At 39.4% G+C, this 25,674-nt stretch overlaps 3 protein-coding genes across 4 annotated transcripts; all 3 read right to left on the reverse strand.

The window, feature by feature from the left end:
• Positions 1-511: 511 nt before the first annotated feature.
• On the reverse strand, positions 512-8,966 carry LOC141844948 (1-phosphatidylinositol-3-phosphate 5-kinase FAB1B-like). Its single transcript, XM_074732931.1, has 11 exons — positions 8,401-8,966; positions 6,493-7,209; positions 6,154-6,307; positions 5,726-6,070; positions 4,375-5,268; positions 3,902-4,233; positions 3,682-3,805; positions 3,426-3,584; positions 1,931-3,358; positions 1,001-1,267; positions 512-838 (listed from the first exon to the last, which is right to left on the reverse strand). Exons 1-11 carry the CDS (start codon positions 8,964-8,966, stop codon positions 512-514), a joined length of 5,313 nt encoding a protein of 1,770 aa, XP_074589032.1.
• A 1,942-nt stretch (positions 8,967-10,908) lies between these two features.
• On the reverse strand, positions 10,909-12,985 carry LOC141845246 (3-ketoacyl-CoA synthase 10-like). The gene is given in 4 exon segments (XM_074733311.1): positions 10,909-11,660; positions 11,757-12,382; positions 12,444-12,928; positions 12,931-12,985. Coding segments are annotated over 4 exon segments (1,737 nt in total). The 3' UTR covers positions 10,909-11,089.
• A 5,005-nt stretch (positions 12,986-17,990) lies between these two features.
• On the reverse strand, positions 17,991-24,906 carry LOC141845247 (oligouridylate-binding protein 1-like). 2 transcript variants are annotated; one of them, XM_074733313.1, is made up of 12 exons: positions 24,586-24,906; positions 23,525-23,586; positions 23,014-23,116; positions 21,079-21,155; positions 20,939-21,000; positions 20,744-20,831; positions 20,537-20,612; positions 20,435-20,465; positions 20,030-20,152; positions 19,327-19,409; positions 18,991-19,164; positions 17,991-18,518 (listed from the first exon to the last, which is right to left on the reverse strand). In XM_074733313.1, the coding sequence occupies exons 1-12, from the start codon at positions 24,718-24,720 to the stop codon at positions 18,240-18,242; spliced, it is 1,293 nt and encodes a 430-aa protein (XP_074589414.1). In that variant the 5' UTR covers positions 24,721-24,906; the 3' UTR covers positions 17,991-18,239. The 2 variants fall into 2 exon arrangements, with proteins under 2 accessions (XP_074589414.1, XP_074589413.1); XM_074733312.1 differs by having other exon boundaries at positions 19,327-19,412; positions 24,586-24,905.
• Positions 24,907-25,674: the final 768 nt, after the last annotated feature.

Below are 25,674 nucleotides of genomic sequence, written 5' to 3' on the forward strand. Positions count from 1 at the left end.
AGGTGGTTCATTCTTACGAAAGTTTTCCATTAATCACTAGGATAAATTCAAAAGCACGCGCAATTCCATGTCTAACAGTCAATGTTTTAGATTTTTCATTCTATTGAAGGAAAATATCCTACAATGTATTGTAGTTGAGATTCGAACCATAAATATTTGAGTAAACCACTAAGCACTTTCCGCTGCACCATTACCCGAGGGCCATTAGTCATCGTGTTCTATGTGTAGATCATTTTACAATCATCAACAAGGTGCAACAAGAATGCAACTCAAAGCAAATTGCTACTTCTCAGGATAAAAAAAAACAAGTATATATTTATGAAATCACACAGGTTTCTGTACAAATCTGTCTCTCTGTATCACTGTTTTTGGAGCTCAATCAAACTACAAGCCATGCCAAAGTTTCAGGCACAGAAAATTTGCAAATGTCAAAACCAATCGAAATCCTACACTAGAAAAGAAAAACAACAGAGAAAACATTGCTATATATGCAAATTTGTTTAGCTCTGCACTAGGCTTTCATGGTTGCACTCTGCGGTTTTTCTTCGCATGCCTCAGACTTTGAATTGCTAGGGGCAGCCACAGGAGGTGACCATTGATCTGGCACAACAAGAAAGTAAGTTGACATGGCTTTCCGAAACCGTTTTTTGTATTGTTTCGGCGAGATTACAGTCGGAGATACATTCTTCGGGCCACCCAGTATTCCTGAAGCTTTAACCCAAGTCTCCAGATGCTTATCCCATGTATACTGCCTCATAAAGTCGATGATGCCAAGAACTAGTTCATGGTTTTCTTCGTCAACACCGACAAGCAAAGAGTAATCCATAACATCAACAGACTGAAATAGCATTAGCAGTCGATTGTTAGACGTATATCACTATATTCATTGAGCTAGAAAGCAGTGTCGAAGTCGAATTGTTTACCAAAAATCCATATCAAGGACTAGTTAAGCAAATGAACTTTGATACTCAAGTTTAAAGAGACAGATTCTTGTGCTTACCGCCAAAAATGCAGTGTCATTCCAAACAGCTCTCTCTAGCAACCTCTTGGGTTTGTTCCCCACAAAAATTGGAGAGGTTGGCATCGACTCAATCAAGTTTTGGTCGAGCAGTACTTTGTTATTTCCGCTCGAGTCAGCATTGTAGCGCGACCGTGAGGATCCCTTTAGGTCATACAGTCTTTTAATGTTCCTTCCAAAGAGAAGATTCTCCATCACCAGCACATCCATCCTTAAATCTTTGCCACCCTTGAGGTTTTTCGAAGAAACCTATCAAATAACAAATCGGTGGAAATTGGTATGTTTCACAAACACAATGATGGAAGCATAAATATATCTCCTGGGAAAAATCTACTTTAAGGAAGAACAGAATTTTCTAAAGATTCTGTTATGCAGGAGTTGATGGGGAAAAAATATTTCCCTAGCAATAAATAGGTCTGATATCCTTCTTGCTGATCAATATCACCAACTCTCTGAATCAATATTCTACATTGAATCTTTCAAACAAATGTGGCTTGATCAAACAGAAGAAGATTGTCGACCAAATTAAATATTAGTGTAACATCAGCAAAAACATATAAACAGAAATGTAGAACAAGGGAAAAGAGCTATACAGGAAGGGGAAGATTAGTCAGCCCCTAATGTGTTCATCATCCAAATAATTCAAAAACCTCATTTGGCGATTTTTTCCTGGTTTTAAAAAATCTGGAGTTTCTTTCTCATATATGGACCAGTATCCATCCCAACCAGTAAATGGTAACTCATTTGTTCCTGGATATCTCCACTAGTGTTTTTTGATTGCATATTGATTATGTTTTGATTAATTAAGTTCTGTAATGGGTCTTTTTATCAATAACATCATTATTATCTTGCTATAATTATCATATTATTGACTAAATTTATTAGGAACTATACAATAGCAATTAAGCTTACCTGATAAATACCGAGGATCTTTGCGAGGCATGTTGGGCTTCGTGTGGCAATTGACTCTGAAAGATACTTGAAATACTCTGGAGCAAACTTCATGAATGATTCCAATTCTGTTTTTGTTACCTGTTTCACTATAAACCTGTCATCAAGTGATTTTGCGAAAAATACATTACTCTTGCCACCTTGTGCTCCCCAGTTCTTACACCGACTAAGAGACCTTATAAAATCAATCTCAGAGGGGCAGCAAGCTCTTCTTAGAGCATCAAAGCGTTTGGCAAAATAACAAGTCACAGAATATTTTACTTTCCCAGGTGGACCTTCATCCATAAAAGAAACTCTGGCATGAAATGACTTGTTACAGTTGGCTGGATCAGGAACAAGGGAGCCCTTGCCAAAGGACTGTGATGAAATACTGTCCTCAGCTGAAGCTGAACCGAAACTTCTAAAAGAATCACAAAAACTTTCATCAAAAGACTGAGAAAAAGAGGTTCCGGCATCGTAGAGTGGCAATGAAAATGAGGACTCTAAACCATCTCTATCTGACAATTGAAAGTGATAGTCAGGAGAGACAAGTGTATATGAAATGATACTGGTTGGTTCATCATCATAAATTGGAATCACAGTGTCATTTATGCCAGCAGGAACAAGAAACCTGGCTCCACTTTGATGCTCTAACTCCTTTTGAAACAAATGGAAGGCAGAATTGTCATTGGAATCATTCAATCTTGGATAGATCCAATTTCTGTTGATTGTGTTATAGATATTTAAAAGTGGTGTTCCAACGCGAGATGGAAAGTCATCCATGCTGTCTCCTGACTTACTCAGCAGTGCAGAAGTAAATGGTTGAGTTAAATCAGCTCCACTACGCGTTTCTATACCATCAAAAATGGGCATTGTTGCTGCATTTTCTGATAAAACTGATGGATCTTGAATCATTCCATTGGCATGGGAATTTCCACTGTCACCTGTCCACCTTGCATCAAAGGTATTGGATAAATTAGTGAAAACTGGAAATTGACCATCCGAAAGGGTTCTACGTCCTACAAGACCACATTCTAAAGGAATTGATTTTTCAGTCACACTTATGCTAGTGTAGATAGAAGTTCTGCTTTGTCTCCCTTGCAATGAATCCAGTTCCATGTCTCTTGTTCGCTGGCCTAACTGAATATCATGATCATCAAGGAAAGCCACTTGATTGTTAGCATCTTCATCTTTGGTCTTTTCAAGGGAGCAGAGCTTTTCCTTATCTCTTGTTGAGAAGCTATTAGAAACCCCCTTGGAACTGTTAGCTGATCCCGAGGCAAATATTAGTCGTTGATCCCACAAATATGAATGAAAGATTAGCAGCCTTCTTAATTTATTAATCTCAAGAATATCAACAACTGGTTCTCCCTTCCTCACCTCCTTATTTAGTGCTTTATATAGAGCCTCCTGATTGAGTCAACGTAAAAGATGAACAGATTTTCCAGTGAAAACTAGGAATAAGAAGCTATTTTACCTCAAAGTCGGCCTTCTCATTTTGCAGAAATTCTTCAAGCTCAGTAATGTTTTGTATGAATTCTGGACCTTCCAGACTACAATTCTGATTGTTTGTGTCTTTGAAGTGGCATAAAGCATTGTATATTTCTCTGAACAAATTTTCAGCCCTTTCAGCCACCTACAAATGAGTGAAATGTCTTAATCACAAACATTAACTCATGCCACAATCTTGAACATTTTTGAGATGAGAACTTAGTTTGGATCACAATAAAAACCTCATTTGCTTCTTTTGTTATCCATTCCTGCTGCTGATAGTTAAAATCAACTTTCGCGGGCGGCAGGAAAACAGAATGCAAATCAATTGAGGCATATCGGAAGCAAACAACCATTCTTCCAAACCTGTTTTATGTATACACAGCAAAATAAGAAAATCAAGTGAAAACAAATACTCCTGTAAACCATAACAGAATATGTAAAGGGTGGTCGAGGAAGGACCCATAAAAGCGGAGACAATCTTTATGGAGAGAGTGCCCACAGCTTGCCACCCTGCTTGCCGCAGCATGGTTTGAAAAGCTAAGCTCCAAGAATTTTCCAAAAGATAAACCCCAAGCAGCATCAGACATCACAACTCTCCTGGTTGCAGGAGGGAAGCCATTACTGCGACGACATCTTAAGCACCTGTGCCACATCCAGATTTTTCCATCTGTTTCTCCTGGAAGGAAAATATCAGGAAGCTTTCTCACAGATATTGTCAGACTTCCCTGGAGATGTGTGTAACAATGAACATGAGCTTCTGATGGCATATCACAAGAACGGCACCTATAACTCTGTCAAAAGATCAAATAATGCAGTTATGGATTAGCAATCTAATAAATATAACCACATTTAGGATTTGAACAAATTTAATAGTAAGTAACAAGGGACTTGGTTGAAATATAGAAGAGGTAACGAAATGAGAAAAGGAAAACCTCATCAAATAGATGATCCCTGAGAAATCTTCCCAAAGGTTTGTCAAAGTTCCCATAGTATTTAATGCGAAAGAGTTGTGAAGGCTCACAAACAGTCCCTTTCCACACACAACGGGTTGAAAGGGAAACCAAGATGCTCTGATGATCTGAAGGAGAAAGTGCAAATTCTTCCTTCAATGGTACTTGGTCATGTATTTCCTCCCTGCCTTCTGATAAAGTTTCTGGATTAGAATGGCCAATCTGCTTTCCTATGTCATTGGTTGGGGCATCCTCAGCTGTCACAGTGCCATGTCCTCCTTGATCGAGACAGCTGACTAGGAGGGAAGAAACTGGAGGAATTGATTTTTCACTTAGACTGTCTGATATTTCCTCCTGATATGTACCTATCAGCATTTTACTTGTGTCCTTTCCAGCACCATATTGAGGTGGTGGATTCAAGACACCCATGGTTGAGACAGAAGGTAGAGATGCATCCATTGATTCTTTGACAACGTCAGGATAACTCCTCTCCCCAGAAGACATCTGAGTTGAAATAGTGTCAGAACATTCAGCTTTGGAATCATGATCTTTAGATGAAGCTGGTGCTTCTTCTGATAGTTCCTTCCTGAACTCTATTGAAGTTACTGGAGGTCTTTGGCTGTCAATAGTATCTTGTTGTTCACCAGCAACAGAGATAGCATGCCCGGGAGCCAAAGAAATGGATCTGTCTATGGTAGAAGATTTATCCAGAAGTCCAACAGATAACGAAGACTCAGGTGAAACTTCAGGTAAAAAAGCACCTTCATCTGCAAGAAAAGAAGTTTCCAATGCCAAGTGGTAGGCTGCAAAAAATCCGTATTGGACTACATGTTTCACTTTTTTCAGTTCATCAATATTTGCACCTTTAAGCAAAACCTAGACAAATAGTAAAAGAGTCATGTATCAAACTTTGCTGTAGCTTCAATCGACCATGTCTTATTAGATGTTTATGAAATGATTTTCACATATTTGTACTTAGCAGAAAATCTAAATAAATAGCAATATTTTTGAAAGAAAAAGAATTCTGATGAGCAAGTATAACCAAAAACCAATTTCAATTGACAAGTGATAGATTATGCATTTTAGGTCTTTGGAACTAGTGATAGTATTGTGCAATGAGAAAAGAAGGCCCAATGCACAAGGCTCCAATAGATGTGATTCTTGAGAAGATGAGATCACATCTTGTATTCTTACACAAATGAACCGTTGTGAATATTTTTGAGAGACAACCTGTTGTGAATGTTTTGAAATATACCCGCCGAAGAATTTCATTGAATCATGTAAACAGAGAAGAACCATATAAAAGATCACACAAATGTTAAAAGTAACTCACAGTGCAACCCAATGGCTTTGGGCAATCTTCAAAGAACATCAAGTTTTTCAACGTTTTCTTCTCACCCTTTCCTGTAGTACCAATGTCTTCATAGTATTTCTCCACATGAAACAAATCACAGTGCCCAACCATTGAGGAGGATAGGTGATCAATTGAAGGGACTACTTGAGCTCCAGTGCAGCGGGCAATATGCTCCAAAATAGACCTTTTAATATTCAAAACCAATGAAATGCCTTTTGCTAGAAGGTAATCCTGGGCAAATCGGGACACAGATTTTTCTACCAAAAGGACAGTGGGCTGGTGAGCAGCAATCTTTGCAACAGCCATTTTCAAATGATCCATTTCCTGAGTAAAAATATATAGCACCAACATAAGAAGTGAACCTTGTTTAAAATCACACAAAAGGATGCTTACAAAAGGTAACTCACTTGTTGCAATAAAGTATCAAAACTTGATAGCATATTCGCTACCCGTTGATACTCAAGAGCACCTCCAAGTATTAGAAAACGTGGTTTTTGTATTCTTGACTTCATCCGTTTGTTTGCCACATTCTTCTTACAAACAACTCCTCTAACCACCTTACTAAAATAATAGACAAAAATTTTCAGCAAATTTACACATAGACCATACTAACTAGAAATTACTAAACATTGTTACGCTCGTACAATAGCAGGAGTTCATGTAAAAAATTAAGCAAGGATGAGGCAGAAAAGAGAAGGTAGAATGACAAAAAGAAGTTAAGCTAAAATCTACTATAAAATATTCACCTTTCACTGCGATGCCCACAAGCTAAGCATTTAACTTTTACACATCCACCAGGATCCATACCTCCGACATTGCTAGTGTCTGGCTTAAGGAAATGTGCTGCTTCCCATGACAAAGATGTGACTATGTCCAACCAACTTCCCTTATCATCATCTTCAATAGGAAGATTTTCAACTTGTAAGAGTTGAGCTATCAGTGCCCTGAAATGTCCATCAACGACACTCTTCATTGCTTTCTTTTGCTCTTCGCTTGATCTTTCTTTTGTCTGGCACTCACCACTGCCAAAGCTATTTGATGAACGATCATATTTCTCTCCCATAGGATCCTCCTCATCGTCATCAATTAGAATGTGATCTCTTTCATCGTCATCTTCTGGATCAGGAGGAAGCCAGAGCAGCCCATTGTTCTCAAAATCCACAGGTTCTGCATCTGCATTATCTAACTCATATATGGAAGAAGCATTAGATTCATAGCTACTTTCATTCTCATTGTCTTCCTCCAGCTTATCAGCATCTGTATTGGCATGGTGTTGTAGGTTGTGCAGTGTGGAACGGTTATCTTCCAAATTTATCCTGACTTCAGATGGATGCACACTAATTGGTTGGACATCCTGGTCCACTTCTTTAAATTCAATTGAACTACCATAGTCGCCATAAGGCTGGAAAAGTTGTGTTTCTGAATCATGCAATACACCATAATCATAATAATCACGATCACCCCTGCATACCAGCAATTAAGTTTCCTTAAGGATAGAAGTACCCCAAGCAAAGAACTGAGACACAACATCAGACTTTTCATTTCTGATATATCAAATACTAACTCTCCAAAATAAAATTTCACATTAAAAAACAATTATAAAGCATAGTCAACTATAAAGCATAGTCATAGCTATGAAATTGACATGGTGATGGGGTATCCCTCTAATTTGGAGTAAGACAGGAGATAAATTATATGGTATCATTTCCATACAAAGGACTACCTCTTTGAATGCTGATATGATCTAATTGAAGGTCAGACTAATTGGGACCAAATACAAACTGACTTGTTCAAATGCTTAGGGATCAAGTTAGAGTTGCAGAATAAGTGAGATTTGATTGATAGAATATCCGAGCAATGATAAGGTTAGTAGAGTAACTAACATGATGGAAATATACTTAACAAAAGCATCTTTCTTTGTTATTCTTAATCTTTCCATGTTCGCTGGTGTCAAAATGACATCAGTGCATCCAACCACCCACATCAAGTGGTATCAGAACATCCAACTGCCCACATTGCATGGTTCTTACTTAATTTAACAGAGTTGTGTTGATCAAGTATTAACCTGATAGTAATAATCAAGTTCTTTTGGAGGAAGGCAGTATTAATAAAGTTAATATTGTATTCCTATGTAGAGCTCCATGACCATGGTTTAATCAACCAAGGAACTAGGTAAACATTTTCCAAATATAAAATAACTCAGGAAGAGAAATGAGGTTTGTCATTGATGAAGGTTCATTAAGTAGCCAACAAATAAGATAGACTTGGTATCACCCTATGGAAAGTTCAAAGTTCTTCTACTTCATTCGTAATACACAACCAAGATATATACATCAAAAGTGTAAGGATTACTAATTTACAACAATTGTTTCTCAGAATGTACTTGAAAAACATATGTTAAACAAGCAGTACAGCCACTCATTCAAACTGTTGTAATTACCAGAGTTATGAATGACAAAGTAGTGCATACTATTTCTATTATATTTAATGCATGAAAAATGGTAGGCTGTAGATCTTCTTCATCAAAAACGGGCCTTTTTTGAGTTAATAGACATTATCAATATTCTACCAGCATAGTACCCCATCACATGATTCCATATATTAAATATGGAATGCAAAACAGATGAATTCACAGATTGGGAATGATAAAGTACCTGTTCAAGGCATAACCAAATTGATTGCCAATTTCTGCATCTATGCTTCTGGATGATTTCTGCATCTCTAATGTATCTGAGCAAGGTTCTGACTGGAATGACTGGGCAGGGCCATATGGGGCAAGATAGTAAAGTCCTGTAGAGTAAGATCCAACAGTGGCTGAGCTATTAAGAGTCCCACTAGACTTGGTACTGATGAAGCTTGTTGAGGAAAGTGGACTGAGGCACTGTTGAAGAGCATTATCAGATGCTGGTCTCCTTTGCTCCCACTGTGTGAAACAGAAGTTACAAACACGAACTCTTTCACAATCTTCTTTAGTATTTCCACAATTATCAGAGCTAGCAGGGACAAAATTTGATGTGCACTTCCCACAGAAAATACGTCCACAATAACGGCAATGATGTCGTCGGTTAAAAACTGTGAACTGTGAATCACACTCATAACAAACCCTACAACTATGATCAGGCATCCAAAAGTTCTTTGAGACATTTGGCGGTTCAGATCGCCCAGGGATCCAGGACTTGATAATGCCAATAAACTCCGAGAAAGCACTGGAAGTTTCCATCGATGCTGATCTCTCAAAAGCCCACTCATCCTGAAAATTGCATTCGAGGTTGATACAACTGTTCTCTTACATTCTTCAAAATTTCAAAATCTGCCCCAGTCAAATTGAACTATAAGCATGCAGGGGTTGTCTTATCACAAAAGGATCAAAACAAAAGACTGTTTTTGGAAATCAAGTGCATATACTTCCAACGTTTATATAAATTGGATGGTCAAGCACTAGCAATGACGAACAATTATCCTTTGGATCCTGATTCAGTTTTCGCGTTACAAAATTATGATACTCGAATGAGCAAAAAGCTAAACAGTCCTCTTTAAGACGAAATAGAAGAATAATGCAAATCAAACAACATAAAGGAGCGCAACAACCTTCCCACTTACTTCGGTAGACGAATTTGGGCGTCCAAAAAGCTGCTTTCCCTAGCGCCAAACAACCAAAAAGGTCCATTCTTTCAGCGCCTATACGTAAAACAGCAATTGTCACATCTAAGGGGAAAAAAATGCATGGCATGTCATCCAAATTCGACTAGAAATCGCGAAAAACAATGCACCGATTGCAGACTCGATACCTCCGATGGCGCGGCAGACTCATACCCCGAGACTCACACAAAAAGCTCGTCCAAACGGGATCGGATCCCTCATTTGGAGACATGACCATGAAAATAAAAACCTAAAATCGATCGAGAGCTATCGAAGAATAGACGGGCGGCCCAGCTTACAGCTCCTCCCTCTCCTCCGACAACCGCCGCCCCGCGTCGTAAAGAATTAATGCAGCGATTCGAACCGACAGAATAGGAACCAGGAGACAAAATCCGTATAAGAAGAAGAAAGAGAAAGACGACCAAAAATCTGACCTTTTCCTCGTTCAACGTCCGCTCCGCCTCTCTCTCACTTCCCCTCGCTTTGCTCTCCTTCCTCCCGTTCCATTTTTCAGAACCCGGCGTTCTCGTTTCCTCCCTCCTTATATTTCCTCCCGCCCTGTTCCCGGGGAGGTAAATGCAAGCTGCACCCGTGCCGCCTACTCACCCGATCCGACAACACATCGATTGGTTTCACCTTGCGGGGCCCAACCACGTTCACCAATAACAGCGAAGGTACGTCTGGACACGGTCCGATTGATAGAGAACACCCGCCAATTTAGGAGGGTAAAAATTAAGCATGAACCGGGTTCGGTCGAAAATCATATTTTAATTAAAAAATAAGGTATTTATTATTATTTAATGATAGAAATGACCTGTTGAGCGACTCCTTCATGCGCACCTGTGAGCGCCACCTCCGATCCACCGCCGTTGCCACTGCCCTTGCCACCGTCCCGTTCCGATGGACGCGCAGTTCACCGGCCTGAGCGCGATCGACCGGATACGCGTTGCTCGTCGACGTGTCGGCTGACGTTGGATTCCTGCCGGATTGTGGCCGACAAAGGCCCGGTGGGTCGCAATTTGGCTGGAGCGCGACTGGTAATGACGGTGTGTCGGATTCTGATTGCCGAGCGGCCGATTCCAACCAAATCAAATTCTGGTCAAATTCGCGATCGGAGATCGGCCGAGGAAGGATTGGTGTCGCGGACCGACGATCCTTCCTCGGCCGGTCTCCAACCGCAATTTGATTTGAATCTGATCGAGATTTAGTCGGAATCGCGCTCGGCACTGGCTTGCCAATTCCGACCAAATTGCGATTGAATTTGGATTCCGATCACAATCTGATTGGATTCTAACGTCGAGGGATGTGCGTCGGCGAGCTGTGCGTTCATGGGGTGTGGGTCGATGGCCGACGGTGCTAGACGGCGATGAGGGCGACGACAGTGGCGAGGGGTCATATTGTAATGGTCAGATCTATACGCGATCGCGCAATGGACGACCCGCAGCCTAGCAAAATTATATTTAATGAAATGTAACAAAACATATAATATTTTTTTAATATTAAAAAAAATAAATATATAAAAATTTAATACCAGAAATCTAATTGATAAATTATAATAATCTTCAACATGTGGAACATGTCGAATGGCAGTTACAACAGTTAAAACCATCAACGGAAACGACAGGAGAGAGAAGAAAGGGTAGTTTTTAGGAACTAGGGCGGACTCGAGAAGCGAGCGAGGAAGAGGCCCATTTTTGGTAAACCCTAGCGGCCATTGATGTTGTAGCGGTCGGCGCAGCCGAGCCAGGGGCTTCTGGTCGGCCGCCGCACCCGGCGCATGGCCTTCCAGACGGCGCTGTTGCACTTGAAGCCGGAGCCGAAGGCGATCTGCCAGACGCGGTCGCCGCGGCGCACGAGCCCCTTCGCCTCCAGGTACGCGAGCTCGTACCAGATGCTGCTGCTGGAGGTGTTGCCGAAGCGGTGGAGCGTGGCGCGCGCCGCGTCCATGTGGCGGTCCTCCAGCTCGAGGTTCCGCTGCAGCGCGTCCAGCACCGCCTTGCTGGCGGCGTGGATGCAGAAGTGCTCGAAGGCGAGCTTGTAGTCGGGGATGTAGGGCTTGGCCGCCGCCGAGGCGCCGCCGTCCGCGGCGGGCGATTTGGGGAAGAAGTGGCGATAGAGGAGCGTCGTGAAGAAGAGGAGCTGCTCCGAGAATGGGAGGACGAGGGGGCCGAGGGTGGTGATGTTCGCCTTCAGCGCGTGCCCGCCCACCTCCATCAGATCTCGGCTGATCGATAAACCCTTGATCCTTTCCTCATCTTCCTCTTGATACACACACCTAATCAAAGGTACAATCTTTACCTCACATGTGTTCTTGCTGATCTAAAATTAGGGTAGATTTGATACGAATGTCGTGGTTTTAAGTTGGTAATACCTGAAGCTCCGTTCGTCGGCGCCTTTGTGAGTCCTCACAATGTGCTCAAGGCGGTACTTGGCGCGGTGGAAGTCGCGGCGGCGGTTGGAGAGCAGCACGGCGGAGCAACCCATGCGGAAGAAGCAATTGGGGATGAGCATGGAGCGGTTGCGGCCGGTGTACCAGGTGAAGGAGACGGCCTCCGTGCTGACGATGACGGCGTAGTTGCTTGGGTTTGCCTGCAGCATGTCGCGGGCGAGGTCGAGGGCGATGACGCCGGCGCTGCAGCCCATGCCGCCGAGGTTGTAGCTCAGGATGTTGCCTCGCATCTTGTAGTGGTTGACGATCATGGCGGAGAGCGACGGCGTGGGGTTGAAGAGGCTGCAGTTGACGACGAGCACGCCGACGTCCTTGGGGCGGACGCGGCACTTGTCGAAGAGCTCGTCCAGGACGGCAAACATGGCCGTCGATGCCTCTGCCCGGCCCTCCTTCATGGTCGCGCAATTGCCCGGCGCGAACAGCGACCGCGGCATGTACGTCTCGTCGCCGATCCCCGACGACTTGAGGATCCGCCGCTGGAACGCCAGGCTCTCCTCATCGAACTTCCCCGACTTCCTCGCCAGCTCCATGAACTCCTCATTCGACACCTGATCCAAGATTCTATCTTTAGAACACTGTCGATCTCAATCGCACAAAGTGTTTGCTGACCTTTAACTCGTCGGAGGGACGGTAGCAGGCGAAGTCAACGAGGTAGACGGGGCGAGGCTTGGACATGAAGTAGACGGCGACAGTGAAGGCCAGGACGGCGAAGAAGGCGAGCACGGTGGCGAAGTCATAGCTCGTCTCCTCCCACAGCTTCCTCCACAGCTCCTCCCTGCTCAAGCTGCCCACCTCGGCGCTGAACACCACCACGAGCACCGGGATGGTGGTCAAGTACACGGCGTGGCTGATGAGGTAGTGGTAGCCCAGCTTGACGTACTTGAGGTTCACGGACTGGAGGAAGTCCGGCAGCCGCCGCCGCACCCTGATTGAGAAGGTAGGCGAGCCGGCGTCGGGGCCAGAGGCCTCGATACCCCTGTTCACGATCTCCGTCGACAGGAGCGTGTGCTCGCCGGCCATCCTTGCTCTGCTCACTCCCCTGCTCTCCTCTGCATTCCATGAGGCCATTAAGAAGAAGCAGATGGGTGGGGGAGAGTTAATGCTGCCACCAACCAAGGAGGAGAGCAGTTGGAGCCGCCATTAATTCCCATCGATTTGAAGGTGCAAGCATTTGAATGCAGAAAACAAAGTCGTTCTGGATTCCTTCCACTCTAATACCCTCGATTACTAGATCTGTTCCTCTGCTGGACGGGACCAAGAACTACTATTGAATTGATTGTCATCTGCCATGCCTGCCTTACCAAAATTAGGATCTCGACGTTCCAGATGATCGTCACCACCCGACTCTATCTAATATATTATTAATATAAAATAAAATTTAAACATTATTAGGGTGGTAAACGAACTAAGCTTTGTGTTGTGCCTAGCCAGTCGAGCGTAAAATGAATCAAACTGGTGTTCAAGCTTGGTTCAATCTTGACTTGAGTTTGATTTGTTTAGTTAAGCTTGATATTACAAGGTTATTTGTTCATGTTAAGAGCTTTTCATTTATTTACAAGTTTGATAAGAGTTTTATTGATGAATAGGGTTCACAAATTTTGTTCGTGGACATTGTTCACGAGCATTGTCTATGAACAGTTCACAATCTCTATTCATGAACATTTAGTTTGTTTATTTAATTTAATGAGTTGTTCAAACTTATTCATTTGATTGATCTTGTATATGTTGAACAAACATAAACAAACTCTTACTAAACCAAATACTAAATTTGCTTTTGATTCATTTACAACCCTAAACATTATTGACCTTTAAACTTAAATTACCCTCCCTAATTATATCAAGGAAAGGGATGGAGGTTAGATGACTAGTTGTGCATATAAATCCTATGAAGGTTTTTCAAAGTCTTAAAAATCTTATGAAGGGTGTCATGCATATCCTTTTCTGTTATCATATAGTATTTTGATTTTGCATCATATTTTATGAATTTTAGAGTATGCTCATCATATGCTATGGTTTCAAAGATTCTCATGTACAACAGGTTTTAGAATCGTACACCATGATTCTATGAATTATGAGCTATGGATTTCATGATCGTAACGAAGGTTCCTTGTACAGAGACCTCATGGAAGGGGACTTTAAAAGGTACCAAAATGGTGAAGTAAATATGTTTTGATAATGAGCACTGTAGCACTTCTAATACCTATCGAACTACTTCAATGAAAGTAGTTGAAATGTTGATAGATCACTCTTCTTCCTTGTGCAAATACAAGAGTTCAGTTAATTGTTAAAAAGTAGTATTAAGATTAGCATTTTTAACCACATGCTTGGCCTTCTGGATATGAGTTGGATTGGATCGGCATTAGCTTAGGGGTGGCAGCTTGTTTTATGATTCATAAATGATCACCTACTCACATTGAATATGCCATTGGATGTCTAGCATATGACATGGTTAGTCAACCATCTTCAACATGTAAATAAATTTTGCCTTTTTACATAAACTTTTGAGATTTTAACTAGTAGAGTTACTACATGTCTACTTTTTAGTTGCTTTCTTAAATTATATAGATTTAGTTTGTTCTTTTGATTGATACCTACTCTTTTTCTTAGCAGCAAAATGTCTCTCTTTATTTGTTATGATCTGTAAAACATTAATTTCTAGATCACCAAAGTCAGGTAAACATCGAAAAAAAGGGTAGGAAAAATGGCAGTAAACAAGCCAAGCCACAGCTCATCTGAGTTATCCATTCAATGTTTCATTATGCTTAGATAATGAATGAAGATGTGCAGAGACTACTTGTCAGATTATCCTTGCAATATTTTAAATGTCCTTTGAATTTCATTTTGCCGCTCAACTAACGATATTTATGCAATGCAGGTGTAGGCAAGGCCATTTACACAGATCTGATACGCGGGTAAAAACTATCTCACCGCAGGTTAAACACAAGAGCAAGCATCCAGGATAGAAGGTGGCTAGCTAGCAGTTGCACAATTTCCACAGGTTAGTGGACCACTCCCTCTATTTTGTTATAATTTCACTATAACAAGAGCTATAGTTGCTTTTCAAATGTTCACCTTGTTTTTCGATAGTAAACCCCGATAAATTTCTTTCCTCAAATCATCTTTGGCATTCATATGGAGACATCATTTATGTTTCATGTCTACCAGTTATAGTCCCACCAACACAACATGCTGGCACAACACACTTATGATTCTGCTTGTCGGCACCATCTTGCCAGCTTGTGGATCAATTGAAGCTGACTGCTAAATCGTAATGCTTTAGGCGATACTCAGCAAGATAAATGCAATACTTATGTCTTACTTACATTAAGGCAAGCATCAACTTGATAAGCCTGCCGTCCATCTCCCTTAGAATTCAACCTATTCATTAACTCATCGCCGAAGAGATTATTAGTTATGGCATAGCATAAGGTTATAAACTAGCTAGTGATTTGGATAGTGAGAGGTAACAGTGTCAAATGTGCCGGACCACCCATACCTCGACACAATTTGGGGTCACTTCACATGTTATCATGGGCTCCGATTCACCTCTACTCGAAGCCTCATTCGTTGGCAATGAATCATTGCCCCTTCTTCATACAATGTGTAGGCCAACAAACATCCTTGCACAGTTGCAAGTCTGTGTCCATTTATCATCAAATTCTAAATGAGATTGATTGCGACTATAAATGCAGTGGAACGAAATCATAGTCGAAAAGTTTGGTTGGACACTGATGAACTCTATCTAATGTTCATCCTGAAAATCTTATAAGTTGTTGGCAGGCGAATTAAAGTTGCTTCCAACAGCTAACTGCGATAATGACAGAACAAAGAGTTGGGTCAATAGTCTCTACCAGTGCATACTAAGGAAAATTGAGACCATTAGATCATCAAGTTCATCATTAATTCAGATTATCCTCGATCTAAACTCTCCACTTCATTACAGATTATCGCGAAAGGCAAGTAAGTTACAATAGATACGCGAGAATAGGTTCGGTGTTGGCATGAATCGTATTAGGCATGAAAGTTCACCCAAATATATATTAATGAAGATAGAGTATTAATGTAACATAAGTCAAGTTGAGAGCTTGGATTTTGTTTACTTGTGCATAAAATTTCGAGGTAAATCTTGTTTAATTGCTTCTCTAAGAATTGGAACGAAAGGATCCAAAGCTCTTTACACATGCATCTTTTGCTTCAATGGAAAGAATTTTGGCTTAGAAATCTTTTGCTTGCAACTGGGCAAAAATTGTCAATTTCCATAGAGGAGCAAGAGAAATGTCGATTTTTGCGGAGCTTGGAGCTTGTTGTTGGGTCAGCATGGATCGAGCTATAGGTCTGTGCCGAATGTGAGTGATTCGGTTAAGGGAGACAAGGGTATCTTGGTGATTTTTAAGTTGAGTTTAGTCCCTAATTGGACTGTTTTTAATAACTTTGGGAGCTCACTTGGGCTCAAACTGACCTCAATTTAGAGTTAAATTGGAGCCTAGTTGAATCAGTGGTGAATTAGTTCGGTTCGGTTCGGTTCAATTGTTGATTTTTTTTTTTCGTTCAACAAGTATTTTAGGGTTTCTACAGGTTGTCTTTCTTCTTCTCAAGTTCTTGTTGCTGCTAGGTGAAACTCATCTCCATAACCTTGGTTCTATAGAGCTTGGGATATAAAGGGCATTTGTAGTAGAACATTGAAATTAAATCTTCTTAATATTTTTTTATAAAATAAAAGTGGTCTTTTGACATTCTTTAAAAAATTGTTTTTTACTCATTTGATTTTTAATCGAACTTGTCAATCCCTAAAAAAAAAAAATAATTTGTCAATTTAATTTTAAATTTTTTTATAATACACGTATTTAACTCTTACAATTCAATTAATTTTGAAGGTAATTAGTTTGATTCCATGAAAATTTTTTATCGATCATCAGAGTAAATTGAGAAGAGTAGATGAGTCCTAACAAACAGTCTAACGTCATTAATTTTTCAAACTACCTAGATATAATGTAAATCTCGAGTGATTTGAATTTTCATTATTTAGGGAATCCGTCTCACTCTTACCATCGGACCATAGTATCCAAGGTAATTTAATTTTAGTTTAAGCTTATATACACAATTAAAATGTTAATTATTATAATTTTTATAACTATTTACTTTTTATATTTAGTAATCTATTCTAAATCTTAAATTATAATATTTTTATTATTAACCTCAATAAGGTGGTCATTGACCCATTTTTATTTAATTTACATTTATTTTTAATTAACAATTCTCAACCAAATCAATTTTAAAAAATTTAATTTACTTTTGATTCATTTTTTTAATCAACTGAAATAGTTAAATTTATTTATAAGTTCGTTTTAAATTCAATTCTAGTTTAATTTCTTATAAACTGAAATACTTTAATTCAACTATAAGCTTTTAATTAAACAAATAAATCAAACAATAAAAAAACTCCCTATCTTTCTCGCTGTTTATTCAGTCATTTTTTTAAAAAAAAAATCATGTATATTTTCAGACTTCCACATAAACATTCTCTAAATTTATTTTTTTTTAAAACAATGAATACAAAAAATTATACAATTTACATTATTCAATTTAGAGAAAGTTAAATTGAAAAATCAAAAGTGATCCGTTTATTTCTAAATCATCGAAAGCATATTTTATTTTAATTTTTTTATTAAAAAAATATCTCACTTTATATTATAATTTTTTAATTTTATTTTTTTTATATTATAATAATTATAATTTCATAACTACTGCAATAAAATTTAAACTATTACAACTATCAAAAAAATTATAACGGCTATAATTTCAAATAATTATTATAATTATAATAATTATTATAATCATTACAACTATAAATAATTATTATTTTAATAATAAAATTTTATCCTAATATATTAAAAGATATTTATATTATTTTATAAAAAATATTAATGAAGTAAAATATTCTTTTAATAAAAAAAATTAAAATAAAATACCCCTTTGATTTGATGACTTATTCAATTCACCAGACAAGTAAAATATCTGATTAATAATAATAATAATAATAATAATCTCAACAAAATTTGAACAAATCCTCTAAAAATTTCAGAACATCTGAGAACTTGTAGACATATTTCAAAACCCTAACAAAAACCACAAAAAATAAAGAGAAATAATAAAACCTAAAAACAACACAATCAGAATCCCCTTGATATTTTCAACACACATGAAAAACATAGAGGCATAACAGAGTATGAGCTCCCCCAACAAGTTCTTACCAAACCCTACAAATCCCTTCAAGTCTACATAAACATCTCCAGATACAAATTCTACATGATAGTATTAAAACATATACTAGAAGTAGTATGGAAGAAAATAAAGAAACCATAAAATGCAAAGGAACAAGAAGCCCATTACTGAGCTGTGGAATCACTAGTAGTACATCAGCTGCTGGGCTGCACCAGCATTTTGGAACCCGCCATCATAGAGAGCCTGGCTCGCGCCCACACCCAGTCCCATGGCAGCCTGCTTCATGGGAAGTTGGCCCGGAGCTTGCATCAGTGCCTGGTTCGCGCCCAGCTTGCTCAATGCAAGGGCGCGATCATAACCAAAGAGGTCAGCTGCGGAAAGTCCAGGGAATGGAGCGGCCGCAGGTGGGGGGAGCGGGGTGGAGGCTATCCCAGGTGGAGTTGGTTTGCTACCCCATGAACACTGAAATGCAAACAAATTGATATAATTAAGTCCGCGCGACATGTATACTATACATACATTTCAACAAAATGTGAAATCCATCATGTGATGTCAGCTCCTCGACCATTTGTGAGCAGGTAAATCGAAAAATAACAATTGATCACTACGAGGGAGGACATTATCTCGATTTCGTTGAAATTCGACCATTACCCACTTCAACAAATCTACTCCGTAGTTACCAACTCAACCATGACTCAGGAACATGTATACTATGTGTACATGAGATATATGGGAGCATTGCAGATGTTCCGATACGAGTAACATCTACCTTTCATATGTGATGTAGCTCCGTGGTACATATATGGTATATTGCCAACATGAGAAATTCAGGCTTTGGCATTTCCCTCGGAAAAAAATTCATATTTTGCAGTGCTCAAGAAATATATCTCGACAAAAGAGCAGGCTTCAGAATGCTGAGAGTAACAAATCATACCTTAATTGGCTTTCCACAGAAAACTCGGCCATTTCCCAGTTGGATAGACAAAGCAGCTTCAGAATGGTTACTGTATCTCACAAAACCAAACCCTTTTTCGCGTTGTATGCGGACATCTTCAATCGCTCCAGCACCTAAGGCATGGAAATAACGGTGGAGATCAACTTGAGTAACCTGCCATTTTCACATACAGTGAGATCAGAAAGTGAGAAAGAACATGATTAAGTAAATACAAATAATTTGTAAGATTTTTGGATAACATATTACCTTCGTAACCGAGGGAAACATGAAGAGAAAGAAAAGCGAGCAACGAGGAAGGAGACAGAAGAAGCTTACCTCATGAGCAAGATTACCAACATATACAGTTGTGTATTGTGGGTTATTCTCTGGGCCATCATCATTTGCATTTTCTTGTACATCTTCTGCACAGGAAATTTATCAAGGCGCAATGATCAATCAGAACGGCACACAAAGAACTTCGATAAAGACAATGAAATGCTCTAGGACTTGGGCAACAGTTATCGAACTTAAAAAATAGACTAGTAGTTATCGAGAATGTTTGCAACGATAATGTCATTACATATCAAGAAAGTAGTTATTATTTTATCACCCAAAGGTTCCCTATATGGTTTCATTTAAGTATTTTATGCGGGTAGTAGTTTCAGTTGAATGGCTCAAGAGCTTGATGTCGCCGACATTCACAGTTCAACCAGAGAAGTGGGAAGTAGCAACCATAGATCCATTCCATTTCCCTTTCACCCATCTCTAAATTGCACCACTCGCAAGTCGTTGCTAGATGACTAAGTACTCACTGTTAGGAATGCTGAGAATATTGTTATGTGTAGGACCTAAGGTTTAGGAAACTAATGTCTGCTAGAATGGTACAACGTATAGGCACTTGAGATTTACGACACTAAAACGTCAGTAGTTAGATCTTTACCAGATTCTGAGAAAGCCAAGATTTTTTTAAACTAAATTTTGTAATTTGAGAATTAACAAAAACTGCACTGTGATTGCAACAGATCATGATGCCACCCACCTGCAGTAGATCCATTTGTTAGTTCCAGGACACTTTTTGAATCTGAACTTTGTTTCTCCTCATTAGCATTAGCTCCCTTTGTAGCCCAGTTACAACGAATTTGCCGACTGCCAAGCCACTTGCCTACATCAACACATAAGACAGTGGAGTGAAACTCTAGCAACTAATCATAATTTAGTACAGATACAAATTACATATTTCAACAGTCGAGTGCAAGAACATTAGTAAGGCAAATTCCATAAATTTAAGCATTGTAATTTGTGCGATGAGCATGACTACAATCATCAAGTCCACAATGAACACAATAATCACTGAAAGTATGTCCAACTCCTAAACAATCAGGTATAAGAAATAATGTAGTTACATAAGAAAAAGTAAACAGCGACAAGAAAAAGAGTAACTCACCAGTCAAGTCATTTATGGCACCTTGAGCATCCTGCAGCATAGTCAAAATGTTCAGTGAACAACAATAAAACATGGTGACCATAGGCCTAATTGTCGACCAACCTGTTGGTTCCGGAAAGAAACAAAACCAAACCCTCTTGAACGACCAGTTTTTTGGTCCCACATGACCCTTGCATCCCTGTGATGAAAGGAGAGGAATCAAATAACTACTAGTTAAATTATGTAGAAAGGTATCAAGAACAAGCCAGAGACCTATTGACTTTTGGAACAATGACATTATATATCAGTAGAAAAATTGTGAATACTTACGAGCAGCTTGGATATACAGAGAAGCATGCGAACAAAGTAGCATCTGTAATCTCAGGGCTAAGATCACCAACAAATATGTTGTACTGCCCTATATGTACCAAAATTAGAATTGTCAGTGACTAAGTAAATTTCCAACACAGCTCAAATCCATCTAAACAGCATGAGCTTAGCAAAGGATATGGACTATTAACTAACCTGATGTGTCCTCTCTTTGCCCACTGGCATATGCCCAGTTAACCTTAATAGGTTGACCAAACCTACAAGGGGCAATGTAACCATTTACTATAATAATAAGAAGACAAAGAATACAAACCAAATCAAATTGACCAACTTACAGCTGCCTCCCATTAAGTGTCATAATTGCAAGAGCAGCTGAACGACGATCAAAATAATCAACAAAGCCAAAGGATGACTGCAAGAGGCAAGACAACAATAAGCACATAACATTAAAATGTAGCACATAATGCACTTAATCACTAGCCTAAAAGTGTGTTACGTGTGTTCTTCCACATCACAAGACAAGCATCCTGCCAAGAGAGCATTGGTGTATGGCAGCACATATCAACAATGTCACATGCAATGCCATGCATCAACTAAAGGAGTGCTCCACAGGGTTAAACCCACTATCATGAGAGACTTGGGCATGAAAAGTCATATCAACCGACTGAAGGCAATATTAGACAATAAGGATGATTAATGGTTGACAGGATTTTGCCGATAAATAAGATCTACTGCTGTTTTCATGCATCAACTTGCCATGAATCTCAGGATCTATTTCACAGAAAGAATTAGGTCGGGTAGGATTGCACGGTATGATAATCTAAATCCAACTATCCCAAACAAGGCTTAGTTGCCGACATGCAAATAAAAGTGTAGAATGGGGAAATATGACCAGATCACAAGGGTCTTAGGAGAGATGGAATCGCTATATATTTACAACAAGGATGAATACTGCACAATGGGAAAGAAACCACTTACTATCGATGCCTTTATGCCCATATGAACTTATTCAAAAGAGTAGATATCACCTACACAACTTACAGTGTGAGAGATAGAATGTCTATTCAATTTTATTTAGTGGCTCAAAATCAGCATCAATCATGGAATATAGGAGGAAGAGTGGAAATCAGTCTCTTTGCATCAATAAACAAGACTTCGCATAAGTATCACAATATTCTTTCTTGATTGACTCCTGTCCCCCATATCACCATATCTCCTTTCATTGCATCTCACCTCCTCCTCTACCACTGATGCCCATCTCCATCTCCCTCGATAAATCGACTCCACTCTAACCCCCTCATTGTTCAACTCTTTTGCTCCCTTCTCCACTTGAGTCAAGGCATTGACAGTGCCAGTCATAGCAGTGACGACTGTCTATTTTGCTCACTCTAGGCAGTGATTTAATACGGAAGACCTGTATGGGCAGGCACACAGCAGCCTCAAGTGGCGCAGTGATCTCCTCCTGGCTGATTGGTTTGGTGTGGAATTTGCTCCATATCATCATCAGAGTGGAGAGTGCACCATGCCTGAATTAAGAGCAAAAGCATGTGGTTGGAGGTGACAGTAGCATTAGCCAACAGTGGATCCTCGAGAGCCCCAAGTCTGATTGGCGCACTGGATTCTCTTCTTACACTGGGTTCTCCCAAGTTAGGGAAAATTTATCTTTTCATTCCATTCCACAATACAACTAAACATAAGAATGGAATTTAGCATTCTATTTATGATTCTCTCCAATTCATTCCATTTCAATTCCTATTCCCGTTAAGATACCATTCCATTAATAGGTACCAAATGCAACCTAAATGGTGTATGCGAAATGAAGGGGAAAAAGGATAACCCTTTGCCAAATGATTTTCAAGACAACACTATGTCTTACTATTAGATACTAAATTAAAAACAGACACACACACACATTCAATACTCGAGGATATTTAAAGAACAAATGATGCCAAAATATGAACTAGCTGTCCTTCAAACCAAAATTATTCTGTCAGACATGTCTTGTGATGTAACAAAGAAGTGTTTGTCCTGGCATGCAACATCACTTAGTTTTGTAATTGACACAACAATTTCCATGAATAGGCATGTATAAATTTCCAAGTGGCATATCCAAATGGGCATCTTTAATAACAAACTTAAGTTTGGCTACAAATAAAAAAACAAAAAAGTTGGCAATAAAAAATTGAAAAATCAATGGCTTAGCAAGGTCTAAAAAATCTATCAAAGTAGTTAGATGATTACCCTCTTTTGACATTGAGATTTTAACTAACCTTCTCTTTCCTAATAAGCTTACATCCCTCGACAAGACCAGTACTTTGAAAAACTTCTTGAAGAAGTGGTTCAGTAACTTGAAGATGAACATTGCCTACATAACTGCAATGTAATTACATTATAGAGGAGGCAAATCAATTAGATTCAATCACATCATTGAGCAAAAAACAAAAAATCAAAATTGCAAACACATTGAGCAAAATACTAAATATGCTTATTGATAGCAAATATTCAAGGACCGTAGCAGTATCAACAAAGTTAAACATGATAAGAGCTTCTCGTAAAAGAAGAGAGTTATATGCTTGATTACTTGTTTCGAAAGGTCATTAAGAAACTTCATTAATGATATGGCTATGGAAACCGGTATAACAGCTATATAAAAGCAGGAAGAGTGAAATAACAACAACTAAACAAAGAACAAGTAAGGGAACCCACGGACTAATGCACAATCTAGAGAGGATATAGCACAATGTATACGAACAAATAAAAAAATGAGCTAATGAGACTTACACACTCCGGCATGTGCTTGGGTCAAATCTAGGAGGTAGATTTCCACTTAGGATAGGCTCTATCTGTAAAACAGTAGCAGAAATTAGCAACAGAAACATCAGCCACGAAACCAAAACAAGTTGCCAATGCAAAAGTCATTGTAAGCAAGCTTCAAAAATAAAAACTAGCAGAAAGTTCAACCATTCAATATGAAACCACAAGCAAGAAAAAAACAGATTTCAGATAATCTCACATTTAACTTGCACTAACGAGCAAGTAATTGTAATGAATAGGCAGACAGGAACTTCCGTAGATAGATAGGAATTGAAGGGAAAATACCCAGTTAATCGTAAAAGTCATTAAGAAACATGTATAGACGCGAATTGGTCACTGATAGGTTAAATTAACAACCGAGATGAGCAGTCCCCAAAGCAAGAAACAAAAGTTTCTCAGAAAAGTCAGAGAATAACGTTAATAAATTCTGATAGCCATACGGATAAAATAACACGGAACCACATATGAAGGGAACTCCAAGAACAGAGCTTATCCATTCCAAACGAGTCAATCCCACCTCCCTAAAACTGTTCATGAAGCTCTATTTTTAAAAATCCAACTGAACATCACTCGTTTCCAGCACAAAATCACTACCATCGCAAGCCACAAAAGAACTACAATTGAGTAAACAGAAAATTTTACACTAAAACAGGCCTTTTACTAAAATTTGTTCAAACGCATCAATCCCACTTACCAAAATTGCTCATCAAGCTCTAACTTTAAAAATCCAACTAAACATTTCCCGTTTCCAGCAGAAAGTAACTACCATCCGCAAGCCACAACAATTGAAAAGAACCCCGATAGGTCAAAATCGAAGAATGACACTAAAAGAAGACTTTTTACTAAAAATCTGGTCAAATCGAGAGAGAGACAGACATAAAGCGAGTAAAAAAAGGTAATTTTTAGTAACGCAGCGACTGAAAAGAAGGGAAAACAGTAAAATTACATTAAAAGGGGATTTTTAGTAAAAGCCACTCACGATAGCAAAAGATGGACGAAAAAACAGGCAAGGCGAGGGAGGAAGAGACCTGAGGACCAGCCAGGAGGCCCGGGTGAGGATAGAGCGACTGCTGCTGTGGCTGCTGCTGCTGGAGGAGGAGGGCATGCTGCATCAGCGCCTGCTGCTGCTTGAACCTGAGTTGCTGCTGCTGCTGCTGCTGCATCGTACCTCGCGCTAGGGTTCTTCAGTACCACTCCAATTCGAGCTCGATCGAACCGAGCGAGATAGAATTAGGATTTAAGAAGGAAAAAAGAAAAGAAAAAAAAAGAAAGAAAAAAAAACCCTCGAGATCGAGGGGGGAAAGAGGAGGAAGAAGAGAGAGGGGGAAGAAAGGGAGAGCGCGATAGGGCTCGAAATGAGGGGGGAAGGCGAGGGCTGCGGAGGCGAGTATTTAAAGAGGGACGAGATAATTTGGGAAGCGGCTCACTGGTGACTGGACCATTAGTCGTGACGTTGGTCGTGATTTAAGTCGTGGAAATATAATGGCCGAAAATAAATAATTAAAAAGGCGCCCTTATATTTGTTAGCCACAAAAAGACGCCCTAGTTTTTTGAAAATATCAATAAAAAATGCTGTTTTTTCGATTAAATTTTAGTTTAAAAAAATGATAATCCGAGTTAGTCGCATTGACTCAATCCCTGGGGTGAACCGGTCCGACCCCACGGAAGTTTTCCATCGACCACCATGGTAAATCGAGAAGTGCACGCAATACGCAATAGCTGGGGATCGAAACGGATGTTTGAGTGACAACGTGGATTTCCTACCGTGGCACTATAGCCCCGGGGATAATTAAATTTTAGCTTAAATTGCTAGAGTACAGAGTTAAATTACTTCTACGTAGTAAAAAAAAATTATTATGACTTAATCAAAAATATTATAATTTAATTAAATTCACTTCAAATATTATTGTAGTTTTGATAAAACTGTTACATGTGTAAGTATAGGATTTTATAACCTCGAGATATAATTGAGTTGGTTATGACAGAGTAGAGTTGTTGAAGTGAACAAAGATCGAATCTCGTCAAAGTCGAGGTAATATCCTCCTCCGTCATAGTCAATTGCAACTTCTTGATTTACCTTCTTATAGATAGTCATGGGATTGATTATGTAGGAAGGC

This window comes from Curcuma longa, chromosome 14 (genome assembly GCF_044706935.1).
Source record: "Curcuma longa cultivar G26 ecotype Majalengka, Jawa Barat chromosome 14, ITB_CL_G26_1.1, whole genome shotgun sequence".
Classification (NCBI taxonomy): Eukaryota; Viridiplantae; Streptophyta; class Magnoliopsida; order Zingiberales; family Zingiberaceae; genus Curcuma; species Curcuma longa.